Source organism: Camellia sinensis, chromosome 1 (assembly GCF_055761805.1).
Source record: "Camellia sinensis isolate YWXY chromosome 1, ASM5576180v1, whole genome shotgun sequence".
NCBI classification, from domain to species: Eukaryota; Viridiplantae; Streptophyta; class Magnoliopsida; order Ericales; family Theaceae; genus Camellia; species Camellia sinensis.
In genome coordinates, this window is record NC_138961.1 from 231,207,824 (window position 1) to 231,221,818 (window position 13,995).

The 13,995-nt window shown below is 47.6% G+C and overlaps 1 protein-coding gene across 1 annotated transcript; it reads right to left on the minus strand.

Annotated features, from left to right (window-relative positions):
- Positions 1 to 12,378: 12,378 nt before the first annotated feature.
- On the minus strand, positions 12,379 to 13,371 carry LOC114307785 (uncharacterized). The gene is made up of 2 exons (XM_082920486.1): positions 13,026 to 13,371; positions 12,379 to 12,920 (listed from the first exon to the last, which is right to left on the minus strand). Exons 1-2 carry the CDS (start codon positions 13,369 to 13,371, stop codon positions 12,379 to 12,381), a joined length of 888 nt encoding a protein of 295 aa, XP_082776612.1.
- Between the last annotated feature and the right edge of the window lie 624 nt (positions 13,372 to 13,995).

Below are 13,995 nucleotides of genomic sequence, written 5' to 3' on the forward strand. Positions count from 1 at the left end.
TGGGTCCCAAGCGATGGGTTTGGGGTTGTTTGCTGTGGGCTGTAAGCCTTATGGGCCTATCCATGTCAGTAGTCCCCCATTTCCGAGTGCAGCTTTAGTCCAACGAAGGGAATAGTAATAAGGAAGAGAAGTGCGAAACGAGTGGAGAGGCCGACCGTTAGGCGTGCCGACCGCGAGGCTTGCCGACCGCAAGGGTGGCCGAGCGGGAGGGGTCGATCGTTAGGCGTACCGACCGCAAGGGTGGCCGAGCGGGGGGAGCTGACCGTGAGGGTGGCCGAGCCGGAGGGGACCGAGCGGAACACCACCAGGTTTATCTGGCAATCGATCGTTTGCCGATTTGGCATCCCCAAAGCCATCATCTCCGACAATGGCAAACAATTCGACAACGCGAAGTATAGAAAATTTTGTGCAGATCTCCAAATTCAACCATGCTTCTCTTCCCCCGGTCATCCCCAAGCAAATGGCCAAGTTGAGGTCACCAACCGTTCTCTTATGAAAATCATCAAAACTAAGCTCGAAGCTGCTAAAGGCCTTTGGGCTGAGGAACTACCAAGTGTACTCTAGGCTTACCGAACCACTGCTTGCACTCCCACTAAGAAAACCCCTTTTCGCTTAACATATGGCGCTGAGGCGGTTATTCCGGTAGAAGTCGGTCTGCCCACCCCCAAGGTTTTACATCCGGATCTCGCCTCAACCGAAGAGCTCCATCGAACAGACCTGGACCTCATCGAAGAGCTCAGAGAGACTGCTACCGTCAGATTGGCTTTGTACCAGCAGAAAATGAAAACACACAACAACCGCAGAGTTCGACCACGAGAGTTCTCTATAGGCGACCTTGTCTTGAGAGAAGCGACTCTTGCCACAAAGAATCCAACTGAGGGCAAACTGGCAGCCAAATGGGAGGGACCCTACGTTGTGAGAGCCCGACCACGACCAGGCACTTACCGACTTCAAGACGTGAAAGGCCGTGACCTTCCCCATCCCTAGAATACGGAACATTTGAAGCATTACTATCAATGAGTTCACACTTTTGTATTGTCAACATTATTGTATTTCCCCCTTTAATACATAATGCAAATTCCGACTGAAGTTCTCAGCTTTTATAATTCAACTGTCTGTATGTCGCTCTCATGACACTTTCACTTGCAGCACTTCAAAGCCTCGGCCAGACCGAGCACTCAAAACCTCAGCCAGACTGAGCATTTCAAAGCCTCAGCCAGACTGAGCACTTCAAAGCCTCGGCCAGACCGAGCACACAAAGCCTCAGCCAGACTGAGCACTTCAAAGCCTCAGCCAGACTGAGCACTTCAAAGCCTCGGCCAGACCGAACACTCAAAGCCTCAGCCAGACTGAGCACTTCAAAGCCTCAACCAGACTAAGCACTTCAAAGCCTCAGCCAGACCAAGCACTCAAAGCCTCGGCCAGACCGAGCACTCGAAGCCTCAGCCAGACTGAGCACTTCAAAGCCTCAGCTAAACTGAGCACTTCAAAGCCTCGGCTAGACCGAGCACTCAAAGCCTCGGCCAGACCGAGCACTTCAAAGCCTCGGCCAGACCGAGCACTCAAAACCTCAGCCAGACTGAGCACTTCAAAGCCTCAGCCAGACTGAGCACTTCAAAGCCTCGGCCAGACCGAGCACTCGAAGCCTCAGCCAGACTGAGCACTTCAAAGCCTCAGCCAGACTGAGCACTTCAAAGCCAAGCAGGACCACATTTTTAACACTTAGTCACGTTTTGAAGCTTATTCACAATTCCCGGACCACGTTTTTACTTAGTTAGATTCCAAAGATGTTCTCACGTATTTCATTTACTAATCAGATTATCTCCCACCCCATCCAGTTTGTTTCTCCAATCTCTTCTCTACAAGTTTACAATTAACCGTTTTAGTTACGATTTGCAACCTACTTTTCTGTCCTCATCCATGGATTCTTCATCCGTACAAATTAAACTGGAAGTACTAACCCCATTCGAATATTATGTTCTACAATTTCATAATCCAATTTTTCAATTAACCACTATCATCCTTTCAATTTTCATACAAATCCAATCTCACTCTGTAGGGAGGCACTTTTAACTTAACTTTGCACGAAATTTTTATTGCACAATTTTTATGACCAGTTTTTGTGACAAGACTTCATTCATTTTAGACAATACAGGCCAACACAATCAACTGACAACATAAACGAAATTTTATTCATTTACAATGTGTACACAAGTTCATTACAATAAAAAAAAAAAAAAACAAACAAACACAGAGAGGTGGCTCTTCATCTCCCTTGGTTATTCCTCCTCGCTGGATACAATCTCTTCTTCTTCAATGCCCTCGTCCAGGGGGGTCTGGGCCACATCATCTTCACCAATCGTTACACTACTCAGGTCCAAGTCTGGGAACAGCTCTTCAGCTCTGCGTTTGAACATCTTCCAATCGCTGTCCCAGAACTCAGCCATTTCGTGCTTGTAGAAGTCTGACTGCTGGAAGCTCTCAATAACCTCTGCCTCTGTCCTACCTCTAGCAGTCGTCCTTGATGGGCCCACCCCCCCAGATTCTTGCCCAGCCAGATTCCTGGCGATTGCGGCATCTACCGCCATCTGAAATTCGGGAGACCCTTTGTATTGCTCCACTACTGCAACGCACAGATCAGGGTAGGCCGCCCTCTCAGAAGCCGCCTTCGCCCTCTCTTCGTCCAGCTCTCTCTGCAGGGCCCCCCTTTCAGCAGCCGCCGTCGCCCTTTCCTCTTCCGTTCCCTTCCTCAGGCTCTCCATCTACGCCATCGCCTTCTCTGTTTCCAACTCCCTCACGAGCCTCCCCTTCTCCTCCTCTGCTTTGACGCGCTCATCCTCCTACTCCTTCAACAGATCTCCAATTCTGGCATCTGCCTCATCTTTTTGCCTGACCAGCTCTTCATTACTGTTCATGGCCTCTTCATGCCGCTCGATCGCAACGGCGTAGGCTCTTTCAGACTCCTCCAACTTTTTCTGTTCGCCAGCCAGTTGGAACTCGAGCGACACGACCTTACGGCGTGTGTCCTCCAGCTCCAACTTGACTGCTTGCAGCTCAGCATGTGCAGTCTTCCAGTCGGCACTCTCCTTCTTCAACTTGGCCAACTGGGCCTTGGCCTCTTCAGCCTTTAGGTTGGCAGCCCCTGCTTTCCTTAGAAGGGCCCCTGCCAAGGTGGTTACCTCCATTTGGGCGGAGCATAACCCCCTCAGCAGGTCAGCCTCATTGAATCCCGATGCCGAGCGCAGGGCTGTCTCCTCCACAATCTTCACCAAGCGGTCTGCCCCTGCCCTGGCTGGGCCTTCTTCTCCCTCCAACCTTCCAGCTATCGCGTGAGCGTGATAGATTGCCGTGGCCAGACGGACCCCTCCTTCCTGGGGGGCAGGGCCCTTTTGGGTCTGCCTCCCTCCCGCTCGGCGCAGCCTCAGTCAACCCAACTCCTACTTGCACTGTTGGGGCAGTCTCCACAACCTCCAGTGTTGGGGTGACCCCCACCACCTCTGGGGTATCCTTGGCCACAGGGACCTTCACCTCAGCTGGGGCCACCTTAGCTCTCTTGGCCCCAGACTCATCTGCAGCTCCCTCTGGGGCACTCCTCTTCTTCTTCTTCTTCTTCTTCTTCAGAGCCTCCCCATCTTTTCTAGCCTGTTCTTTTACAGGATCTACTGGGGGCGGTCGTGGCTCAAAACTGCTTAAGTCCTTTCCCCCCAGCGGCCTTGGGCGCAGTTGGATCCTCTCCCGTGCGATCGGTTGAGGCGGTCGGTCTCCTCGCGCTTCCTTCAACTTCGTGGCTTTGGCAAGTATGGCCTGATCCTCTACTTCCTGAACTTCTCTTCTCGCCTCCAATTCTGCTCGGTTGAGGTCTCTACCCCTCGACTGCGGTCCCAACCCTACCTCAAACAATGCGGACGGCTGAACAAGCTCGTCCCATTTGGCCTTCTCTCTCTCCCTCCACTCCTTCACCCTCTTCACCCTCTCTTCCGCTGCTGCCCTCAGTCTTGGCTTCATCGACCTAATGGGCACCTTCCAGATGGTGCGTACTCCCCGTCCTCCATTGCCAGACACGTAGAACCACCGTGGCCGCCACCCCTTGATCGATGTCGGCAGCCCCGCCACCAATCCCCTCCCCATCACTGCCTGTAGGGTGACCCACGTCTCTTGCTGCCCCGAAGCCTTATAACAGGAAAAGAACTCGTCTACCGCCATGGTTTCCCCTCCCTTCGCCTTGGGCCACGCGCTAGCACAGGCCAGCAGAATCTTCCATGCATTGGGCATCAATTGCCCCGGTGCTACTTCCAGACGGTTCAGTACGTCAACCACCACTTGGGGCAGTGGCAACCTCAGCCCACCTTTTAACGCCTCCTTGTAAAGGGAAAACTCCCCTGGCCTGGCATCAGACGACCTTTCCCTTAACATTGGCAGCAATAACTCCACCTCCGCCGAAATCTGGTATTTTTCCCTGATAGCCTCCAAATCCGCCGCAGTAATTGTGGATTTGTTAGCCTTAGTGTGCCAATGATCCGGCTCTACCTGGCTTATTGGCTTTGGAGCCACTATCAGGGCCGACGCCTACGATTGTCCCACCGGTTCCCCCACCCCCACCATTCGTGTCTCTGTCCTATATCGCGTTGCTAGCTCATCTGCATCATCGTCTCCCAGGGGGTCCACCCTCACATTCCCCACTTATTCTCGTGCCACTTCTAGGGTTTGTTTACGAATCACTTCTGACGCAGGAGCAAGGAAGTTGAGAAAATGTTGCAAAGGTGTGTCGTGCGCAATGAAGGAATTAACACTTGGATATTTTGAGTTTTTGTAAAAAGGTAGGTGAAACGAATTATACCAAAAATCCACAGTTTACCCATATTCCATGGATCCAAATTAATTTTCGCCCGTTTCAAAACCTTTCAAATCAACCGCCAAAACTGCTTTTTCAAAACCCCTCCTCGTGACCTATCGTTTCATTTCTGCTCCAACGCTTCACTTCCCCCACGATATTGCCACGTGTATGGCCACGATGCACTATCCCCTCCTCTTACCCTGTCCTTTCCATTTCACATCATCACATGGCACGTCTCCCCCGTTTTTTTTTTTTTTTTTTGAGCCCCGCACCGTCCTGGTCGGCACGCCTAACGGTCAACCCCTCCCGCTCGGCCACCCTCACGGTCAGCTCCCCCCACTCGGCCAACCTTGCGGTCGGCACGCCTAACGGTCGACCCCTCCCGCTCGGCCACCCTCACGGTCAGCTCCCCCCGCTCGGCCACCCTTGTGGTCGGCACGCCTAACGATCGACCCCTCCCGCTCGGCCACCCTTGCGGTCGGCACACCTCGCGGTCGGCACGCCTAACGGTCGGCCTCTCCACTCGTTACGCATTTCTCTTCCTTATTACTATTCCCTTCGTTGGACTAAAGCTGCACTCGGAAATGGGGGACTACTGACATGGATAGGCCCATAAAGCTTACAGCCCACAGCAAACAACCCCAAACCCATCGCTTGGGACCCATAGCATAACCCGGTTGGCAAAGCCCAGGACAGCTGGAGGCCATTTGGGCATGAAGGGCCAATGGCATTCGGGCACATGACAGGTGAAACACAGGCCACATCAGCAGACAAAGATCTGCAGAGTTATTGCCACAACACATCACCATTAATGCAGCCCATCACAGCATTTATTACGACAACACCTCCCCGTCGGAATAGAGCCCCCTCACCCTGAACAAGGTAAGCTACGGCACAGGCTTTCGGTGGAAGGGGGCACGTCGCAAGGGACAGTGAAATGATTACCAAAGGATATAAGCAAGAATCGAAGACAAGAGGAAGGTTAAGCTTTTCTATCTCTCTCTCTCTCTCTATATTTCCTTCTTCCTTTACTGATTTGTTCACCGGAGGGTTCACTGGGGGACTACCCCGTTCCCCTTTGGACTTGCTTGCAGGTCATCTGGCAGAATCATCCGCCTGGATCGAAACTTGAAGAGCTTGGACTAGCCCGACCCATCCGCCCAGGACGAACTGCATCATCAAAAAATATATATATATATATATATATATTTTTTTTTTTGGGCCGAGAGGGGGAGAGAGAATACCGGGACTCAAACATTTGTGTAACAGTTCCCACCTTCACGAGCGGCTTACTTTAGTGGTTGGGTCGATGAATGCCAGCTCTTACGTCTAGGGTTCAATCTCCGGCACCAACCTCCACTCTACTATGTAATGGGATGACACAATCACCATTTGGTTCAAGTAATGCTAAACTGACCACAGGTATATCATCTGATGTGATTGATGCTTTATACGACACCAACCAATAAACTGGCGAACAACTCAAAATACATGAAATTAAGGGGATCAAAAAAAGCTACAAAAAGGGGTTTTGTCCTTTGATATACATCTCCTTTAAATCGAAAATTCAAACACATACGTTGTGTTTGGTAATATTTACGTTTGTAGTTTATATTTATAAAAATTTTATAAACTGATTTTTGTTTATTTTTTGTTTATTTTTAGAAAGACATAAACTACAAACGCGTTTGGTAATTGATAAAATATTTAAAAATATAAAAAAGAGTGAGAAATGGCAAGTGGTGGCAAGTGGCTGCGGAAGACGGTGGTGGAAAGTGGTGACGGTGGGTGGTGGGTAGCTGGTGGTGTTGGGTGGTGGTGGTGGTGGGTGGGTGGGTGACGGTGATGGGTGGTAGCGAGTGGGTGGTGGTGGTGGTGGCAGCGGGTGGTGGTGGCAGGTGGGTGGCGGATAGCGGGTGGTGGTGGGTGGTGACGGGTGGGTGGTGGTAGCGAGTAGGTGGCGGGTGGTGGTGGTGGCGGGTGGGTAGATGGGTGACGGTGGCGGGTGATAGGTGGTAGCGAGTGGGTAGTGGTGGTGGTGGCAGGTGGGTGGCGGATGGCAAGTGGTGGTGGGTGGTGGGTGAGTGGGTGACGGTGACGGGTGGTGGGTGGTAGCAAGTGGGTGATGGTGGTGGTGGTAGTGGTAGCGGGTAGTGGTGGCAGGTGGGTGGCGGATGGCGGGTGGTGACGGGTAGGTGGTGGAGGTGGGTGGGTGGGTGGGTGCTTGACGGTGGCGGGTGGTAGGTGGTAGCGAGTGGGTGGTGGGTGGCGGGTGGCGGGTGGGTGGCAGGTGGCTGGTGGTGGTGGGTGGCTAGTGGTTGATGGTGGTGGCAGGTGGCTGGTAAGTGGTGGTGGCAAGTAGGTGGCGGGTGGTGGTGGCGGGCGGTGGATGGTAGTGGCGGGTGGTGGGTGGATGGCAGATGGGTGGTGGACAACTCAAAATACATGAAATTAAGGGGATCAAAAAAAAAAGCTATAAAAAGGGGTTTTGTCCTTTGACACACATCTTTAAATCGAAAATTCAAACACGTACGGTGTGTTTGGTAACATTTACGTTTTCAGTTTATATTTACAAAAATTTTATAAACTGGTTTTTGTTTATTTTTAGAAAGACATAAACAACAAACGCGTTTGGTAATTGACAAAATATTTTTAAAAAATTTAAAAATATAAAAAAGAGTGAGAAATGGCAAATGGTGGCAAGTGGCGGCAGAAGGCGGTGGTGGAAAGTGGTGACGGTGGCGGTGGGTAGTTGGTGGTGTTGGGTGGTGGCGGGTGGGTAGTGGTGGTGGGTGGGTGGGTGGGTGGGTGGTAGCGAGTGGGTGGTGGTGGTGGCGGGTGGTGGTGGCAGGTGGGTGGCGGATGGCGGGTAGTGGTGGGTGGTGGCGGGTGGGTGGCGGATGGCGGGTAGTGGTGGGTGGTGGCGGGTGGCGGGTAGCGGGTAGGTGGCGGGTGGTGGTGGGCGGGTGAGTGGGTGACGATGGCTGGTGGTGGGTGGTAGCGAGTGGGTAGCGGTAGCGGTAGCGGTAGCGGTGGTGGTGGCGGTGAGTGGCGGGTGGTAGGTGGTGGTGGCAAGTGGGTGGCGGACGGCAGGTGATGGTGGGTGGTGACGGTGGGTGGGTGGGTAACGGTGACGGGTGGTGGGTGGTAGCAAGTGGGTGATGGTGGTGGTGATAGTGGTAGCGGGTGGTGGTGGCAGGTGGGTGGCGGATGGCGGGTGGTGACGGGTAGGTGGCGGGTGGTGATGGTGGTGGTGGTGGTGATGGTGGGTGACGGTGGCAGGTGGTAGATGGTAGCGAGTAGGTGGTGGTGGTGGGTGGCGGGTGGTGGTGGTGGTGTGTGGCTAGTGGTTGACGGTGGTGGCAGGTGAGTGGTGGTAGCAAGTAGGTAGCGGGTGGTGGTAGCGGGCGGTGGATGATAGTGGCGGGTGGTGGGTGGATGGCAGATGAGTGGTGGGTGGTGGCGAGTGGATGGCAGATGGGTGGTGGGTGGTGGTGGTGGTGCTGGTGGTGGCGAGTGGGTGTGTGGTAGTAGCGGATGGTGGGTGGTGGTGGCAGGTGGTGGTGATGGTGGGGGTTGGGTGGTGGTGGCGGAAAACGGTGGTGGAAAATGATGGCAGGTGGTGACTAGTGTTGGGTGGTAAAAAAAAAGAAAACTAAAAACTCAAAATGGAAACACATTTTTTGGCCAAATTTATAAACTGAGACCACTGATTTATAAATAAAAAATTTTACCAAACAAGTTTTTATTTGATTTTTTAAATTTTTATAAATATAAACAAAAAATTGAAAACGTAAGTGTTACCAAACGACACCATACTGAGTCTTTTCTTTCGAGTTTAAGGCCTTCCATTACTACTTTAGTAGCTTCAAATCTCCTGGGAGTTACTACCTTACCCGACTGCAACTTCCTGGTGCAATATCCTCACCCTGAATCCATATCCATTGCATACCATGAGGTTATTTAACGCTAACCTTACTAGGGTGCGCCATACTAATCCCATCACACTGGTTTTTTTTTTTTTTTGGCCTTGAATGTTGCATGGACGAAATTACTCCAGCACACCTTCGTGGGAAGGAAGTGTATGAAGACACCAAATTTACTGACCTTCAACAACCCTGTAGATGAACTCCAGAATCTATATATATCAACCAACGCAACAGACATCATATTAACCTCCATCTGTGTTTCTGGTAAAAGAGAAAAAAAAAATCATGATATACGTAACTAATATATGTAAATGAGAGGGAGATTTGTGCCGAATAATGGGTCGAGCTGCTCCAACACGAAATTTGGTGTTGGGCCAGGTGAGGAGAGCCTAGGACGCGTCATTAGGCCAGACTGAGGTTATCCGAGATGCGTCTGGTCGAGCTGGTCCCGCACAGAATGTGGTGCCTGGCCGAGCTCGACACTTGCAGAATGCTGTGTCGGCCAAACCCGGCCGAGTTGGCTCAGCTGGCTGGCAGAACTACCCTAGCATTAGGGTCCAAGGTAGCGAAGTCGCGTGATGACTAAGCTGCATACTGTTCGGGCTACTATCACTGAGGCGGGCGGTCCGTAAGATTGCGGTCAATAGCTGAGGTGCCGAACGATATGACCACCTCCAGGTGGTTGTTGTAAACCGGTTCAGATCTAGCTCAGCACGAAGCAACCAGCGTGGTGTTAGTGGTTCGCAAGTAACAGTCCGGTCGGGCATCTCACATGGACCAATAAAGGGAAGAGAGAAATCCACTCCTGGTATGCGTCAATACCGTTTGGCAGTGCGACAAACACTGTTTGGAGGTTTTGGTCTCTACAAGTGTAAGAAATGTGAAGGGGAGCACAGCCGCCTCTCCAAAGAAGGACAATAGAGGTAGTGTGCCCACAACCTCTGAGGCTGCATGGCCAGCCTTGAAAAGGAGGAGCGTGCAGACGTTGGAGGTAAGTAATTTTGTGCAACTCTCCCTCTCTACAGTGCTCTCTACCTTCTCTCTTCTCCTTGCAAGCTAACTTGACCGTCGAAGGGGTTTTCTGGAAAACCTACCCGCTAGGTAGCTCACGACGAAGTTCTAACAGAGTGTGACGAGCTTGGAAGCAAGGAGGTACAGAGCGGAGCAAATATTTCTCTCCCCGTAAAGTAAATATGTAGCAAATGGAAAGCCATGAGAAAGAAAAGCGAGTTGTATATTTGTGTGAGGAATTATCCTGATCTAGTTGCCGGCAGTGGCATCTAATTCTATATATAGAATTTCTTTTGAGGATTGCACAATGAAAGAATCTATTAAAACATAGAATTTCGAGAGATCAATTCGCTATAAATTAAATACGTAGATATTAAAAGTAGTAGAAAAAAACACCAAAAAACCAACTCACCAATACTTGAGCCCTGAACAATCCTTGTTTCTCAACTCAAGGGTAAATGATTCGTAAGGCAATGCCAAACTTCCCTACTCACCCAAACCTTCTTAATCTTGTTTGTCCCTAGAATTTCCATAAATCTTCTATTTATAGGTAAACCCCAAAAAAATTCAGTCCCCAAACAAATAGAAAAACACTATACACATGTTGGATCCCAAGCTAAGTTTGAACCCCACAAATTGACCCAAACACATGTTACAAATCCAATAACTATACTGGCCTGTTTATTTTTCCTTCTCTCCCTCACATCTCTAGAAACCCTCTCAATTTCTCTCGCCCTTAGAATTTCCACAAATCTCCTATTTATAGCTAAACTCCAGAAATCCCAGTCCCCATACAGTTAAGAAAACCCTACACATATTGGATCCCATAGTGAGATTTGAACCCCGCAAGATTGATCAACACGAATGAATTGTGCTTAGACGCTTCATTTGCAGAACAACCCCTGAAACCGGTGACCTTGACAGAAAAACACTCAACAAGGCTAGTAGTAGTTGGTCAAGCTGAATGGCCCAACAACTAACTGACATTGCCTGCTTGGAGCCGGAGGGGTTCCACATTCTATGGACCCCTGACCCTAAACACGTTATAAACCCAATAACAATATGAGCCAACAGAAAATAAAACACACACTCAACAACTTTCACTAAACCAATATCCATAAAGAGAATAAAGCTCTCAGCAATGGGCTTCCTAGACCATCAAAATAGAGAACACCCAATGTTCTAAGAACCAAACTAGAAACAAAACTATAAAGGGGATCTTCAGCTGTGCTAATTTAAGTTCGAAATGAATAATATTTTCAGCATTTTATACTTGTAAATTGTAATACATCCGACACTCGGGCCAATGACTAGTCAGTGAATTCTAGATAAACCGAAATGGTTGAGAAGTCTCAAAATCGATAAATTTCATTAGGAGAAACATCCAGTGTTCAGCAAATTGTAACTGAAACGTTTTGAGGAAACCAAGCCTATGCTTTCTGAATTTCTAAAGTCTCAAATCCAAAAACCAACCTCCAAAGCTGTGAATTAGCAATCTTTTCTCCTATCCTCCTTGAAGAGGCAAAACATTTAATTTTGGGCTAAATCCTGAACATTTCTTCTATCCTCCTTCGGAAGGCAAAACATTTAAGTTTGGGGCCCAAACCCTAAACCTTTCTCTATCCTCCTTTGGAGGCAAAACATTTTAAGTATGCCTCCTAATTCAAAATTTCGGATTACTGACAACAGGAGCAACGTTGTCTTCTTAAAGAGACAAAGTCTATCTAAATTAATGTGTATATCCTTATATACGTATCTTCATTTTTATTTCTCCAATATAAATAAGAAAAACTCATGATACTTTGATAATAATATTCTCAATGAAAGCCACACACACAACTTTTACCAAATTAACATTTAATTGGCAAACAATTAAATGTTTTTACTTTATCAAAAAAATAAAATTATATCATAATGTCACCCATATCAAGTTCTATGAACCTATTTCTAAAGAAGGCAACTCAAGAAATCAATAATCTAGATTGTATCTATAATTCTTTGATATCAAATTGGAAATCATTTGACACTATGAAATTGGAAAAAGGCAATTAAAAACATTCATAGGTTGTTTTTGGTAAATTTGTCAGTTTCCTATTTTTGTAGAAAACAAGATTTTTTTCTTAACCCTCTGCAGATCCATTAACATTCACATTCACAAAACAATAAAAGAAAGAAAAAATTGCCCTTCATCCTGACAAAATAGGGTTCCTGGTTTCCTTTCTAGAAAAATTTTCTTAAACTTCTTAGTACAAATAATATAATCAAAATCATTTATACTTTAAGTTCCAATCACCACCATAAAAAAGAGCTGAGATTCAAAGCATCATCCCAAACCCTTAAAAGTACAAGAAGAAAACAGAAAATGCAACACCATAGAGCCAAGCAAACTAAAAATAAAAAAAAGATAAAAAATAATAAAAAAAAAATCAATCTCATTCAATGATATATTCAGTTTTTGGAGTATATGCACCTATACAACCTCAATTTATAGGCCTAATATTTCTATAATATTGCCGATACAATATACAACCCACAAAAATTTCATCGTCACTGAAAAGAGATGAAATCCCCTTGAAAAATTATGTACATAGAACAAATATAGAATCACGGTAATAGTTCAAAATTGTATCTGACCTGAAAATCTTGTGACAATCCAAGGCCACCCGTTTGGGTCTTTCTCTGTTCGTAGTTCAGATCATCAGTAGGCATTTCATACTGACAAACAGGGCATGTATTACGAATACTCAACCACGGGGCAATGCAGTCCCCATGGTAATGGTGGCAGCAAGGAAGCCTTGTCACTTTCTCCTCCACCAAAATGTCGTCCTTACAAACCGCGCAAACCATGTTTTCTTGCAACATTTCCTTTGTCATCACCAAAGTAAGAAGATTTTCCACAATATATTTGGAAGCTGGAGGACTACCCTTCAAAGCACTCTCATTCTGCACAAAATGCCCGAATAGCGTATCGTATTCAGCTGCATATGTATAATCATCCTGAAAAGCTAGATACGAAAAACCATCGCTATCACCTTCGTGTTCGAATTGAGGGGCTCTCTCCCAATTATTTACAGCCAAAAGAACTTCCCATTCGAAATTCCAAACAGACTCTTCCCCACTTTCATACCTTTCTTCATTGCTTGAAACTACAGAAGACACTGATAGTTTTTCGATTCGATCAATAACAGAGCTCAAACCCTCCCCATCATAAACCCTTTGGTCCACTTATTCCCACTCCAATTCTTCATTGCCAGACCTTTGTTCATCAAACACAAGACAATCAGAGAAAAGGGGAATATCCGAATCCCGAATAGGATCTTCAGAATTGACATCCTGAACGACCTCCTCAGAATCTGAATCTGAATCCGATTGGTTTCCAACTACTCGAAGACCGTCCGTAGCGGCACGAATGGACGATGATGGTTCACCCAATTCAGACTCGACACGGGACCCAAACCCTAACCCTAAACCTAGCTCCTCCCCGTAACTCCAAACGTCCAAAACCCTATAATTGACGTCGTGGGTCAAATCATGAACGTCATCCACAGCAAATTCTTCTTCTTCGTGAGATGCGAACAAGTCCGTGATGAAAATCATCTGGTCCTCTTGGGCGCCGTCAAAGCAGTTTGGATCCGAATCAGATAGAGAGTCGGAATCGGAGGGTAGAACGAAGGAGATATTCGGAGGAGAGAGATGGTCGAAATCGAACGCAGAGAGATCAGAGTCTTGTTCTTGGACATTGATGATGGGTTGATAAAAAAATAAAGAGAAGTAGATACCTCCGCCATGGGTGGTTGTTGTTGTTTGATGAAATGCAACTGAGAGAGAAACTTCAGAGAAAGAAAGAGAGACAGATGTATGGGTATATGTACTTATGTCCGTATATTGGCTTAATTTCGTCGGCGTGTTCTCGACCTTTGCATCTCAAGGGTGTCGCTCGCACTGTCGTATTGCTTGGTAGGTAGTATTATTGTTATAATACTGTTCCTGGTTTCTCTTCTCCACGCCTTGTTTGGTGGTCGTTAAAAATAGAAAACATTGTGTGGTGTACTAACTTCTAAATTCTAAAATTAGGCTTACAAATCTTCATTTTTTTTTGTACAAGTAACAATGGATTTTCTCTCTTTTAGTTCTAACTTTTATTAAGAGTAATTAATTCTTTGAGGTCAAGCTGAACTTAAGATTTGTCTGTTTTACGTGGATAAGGCGCTTCACGTGAAT

Bases quoted from the DNA above. Each gene is read 5' to 3' on its own strand.
- LOC114307785 (XM_082920486.1), bottom strand. From the start codon at position 13,371: ATGATTTTCATCACGGACTTGTTCGCATCTCACGAAGAAGAAGAATTT. The intron at 12,921-13,025 runs GCAATGAAGAAT...TGTCTTCTGTAG, and splicing joins GTTTGATGAACAAAGGTCTG to TTTCAAGCAATGAAGAAAGG.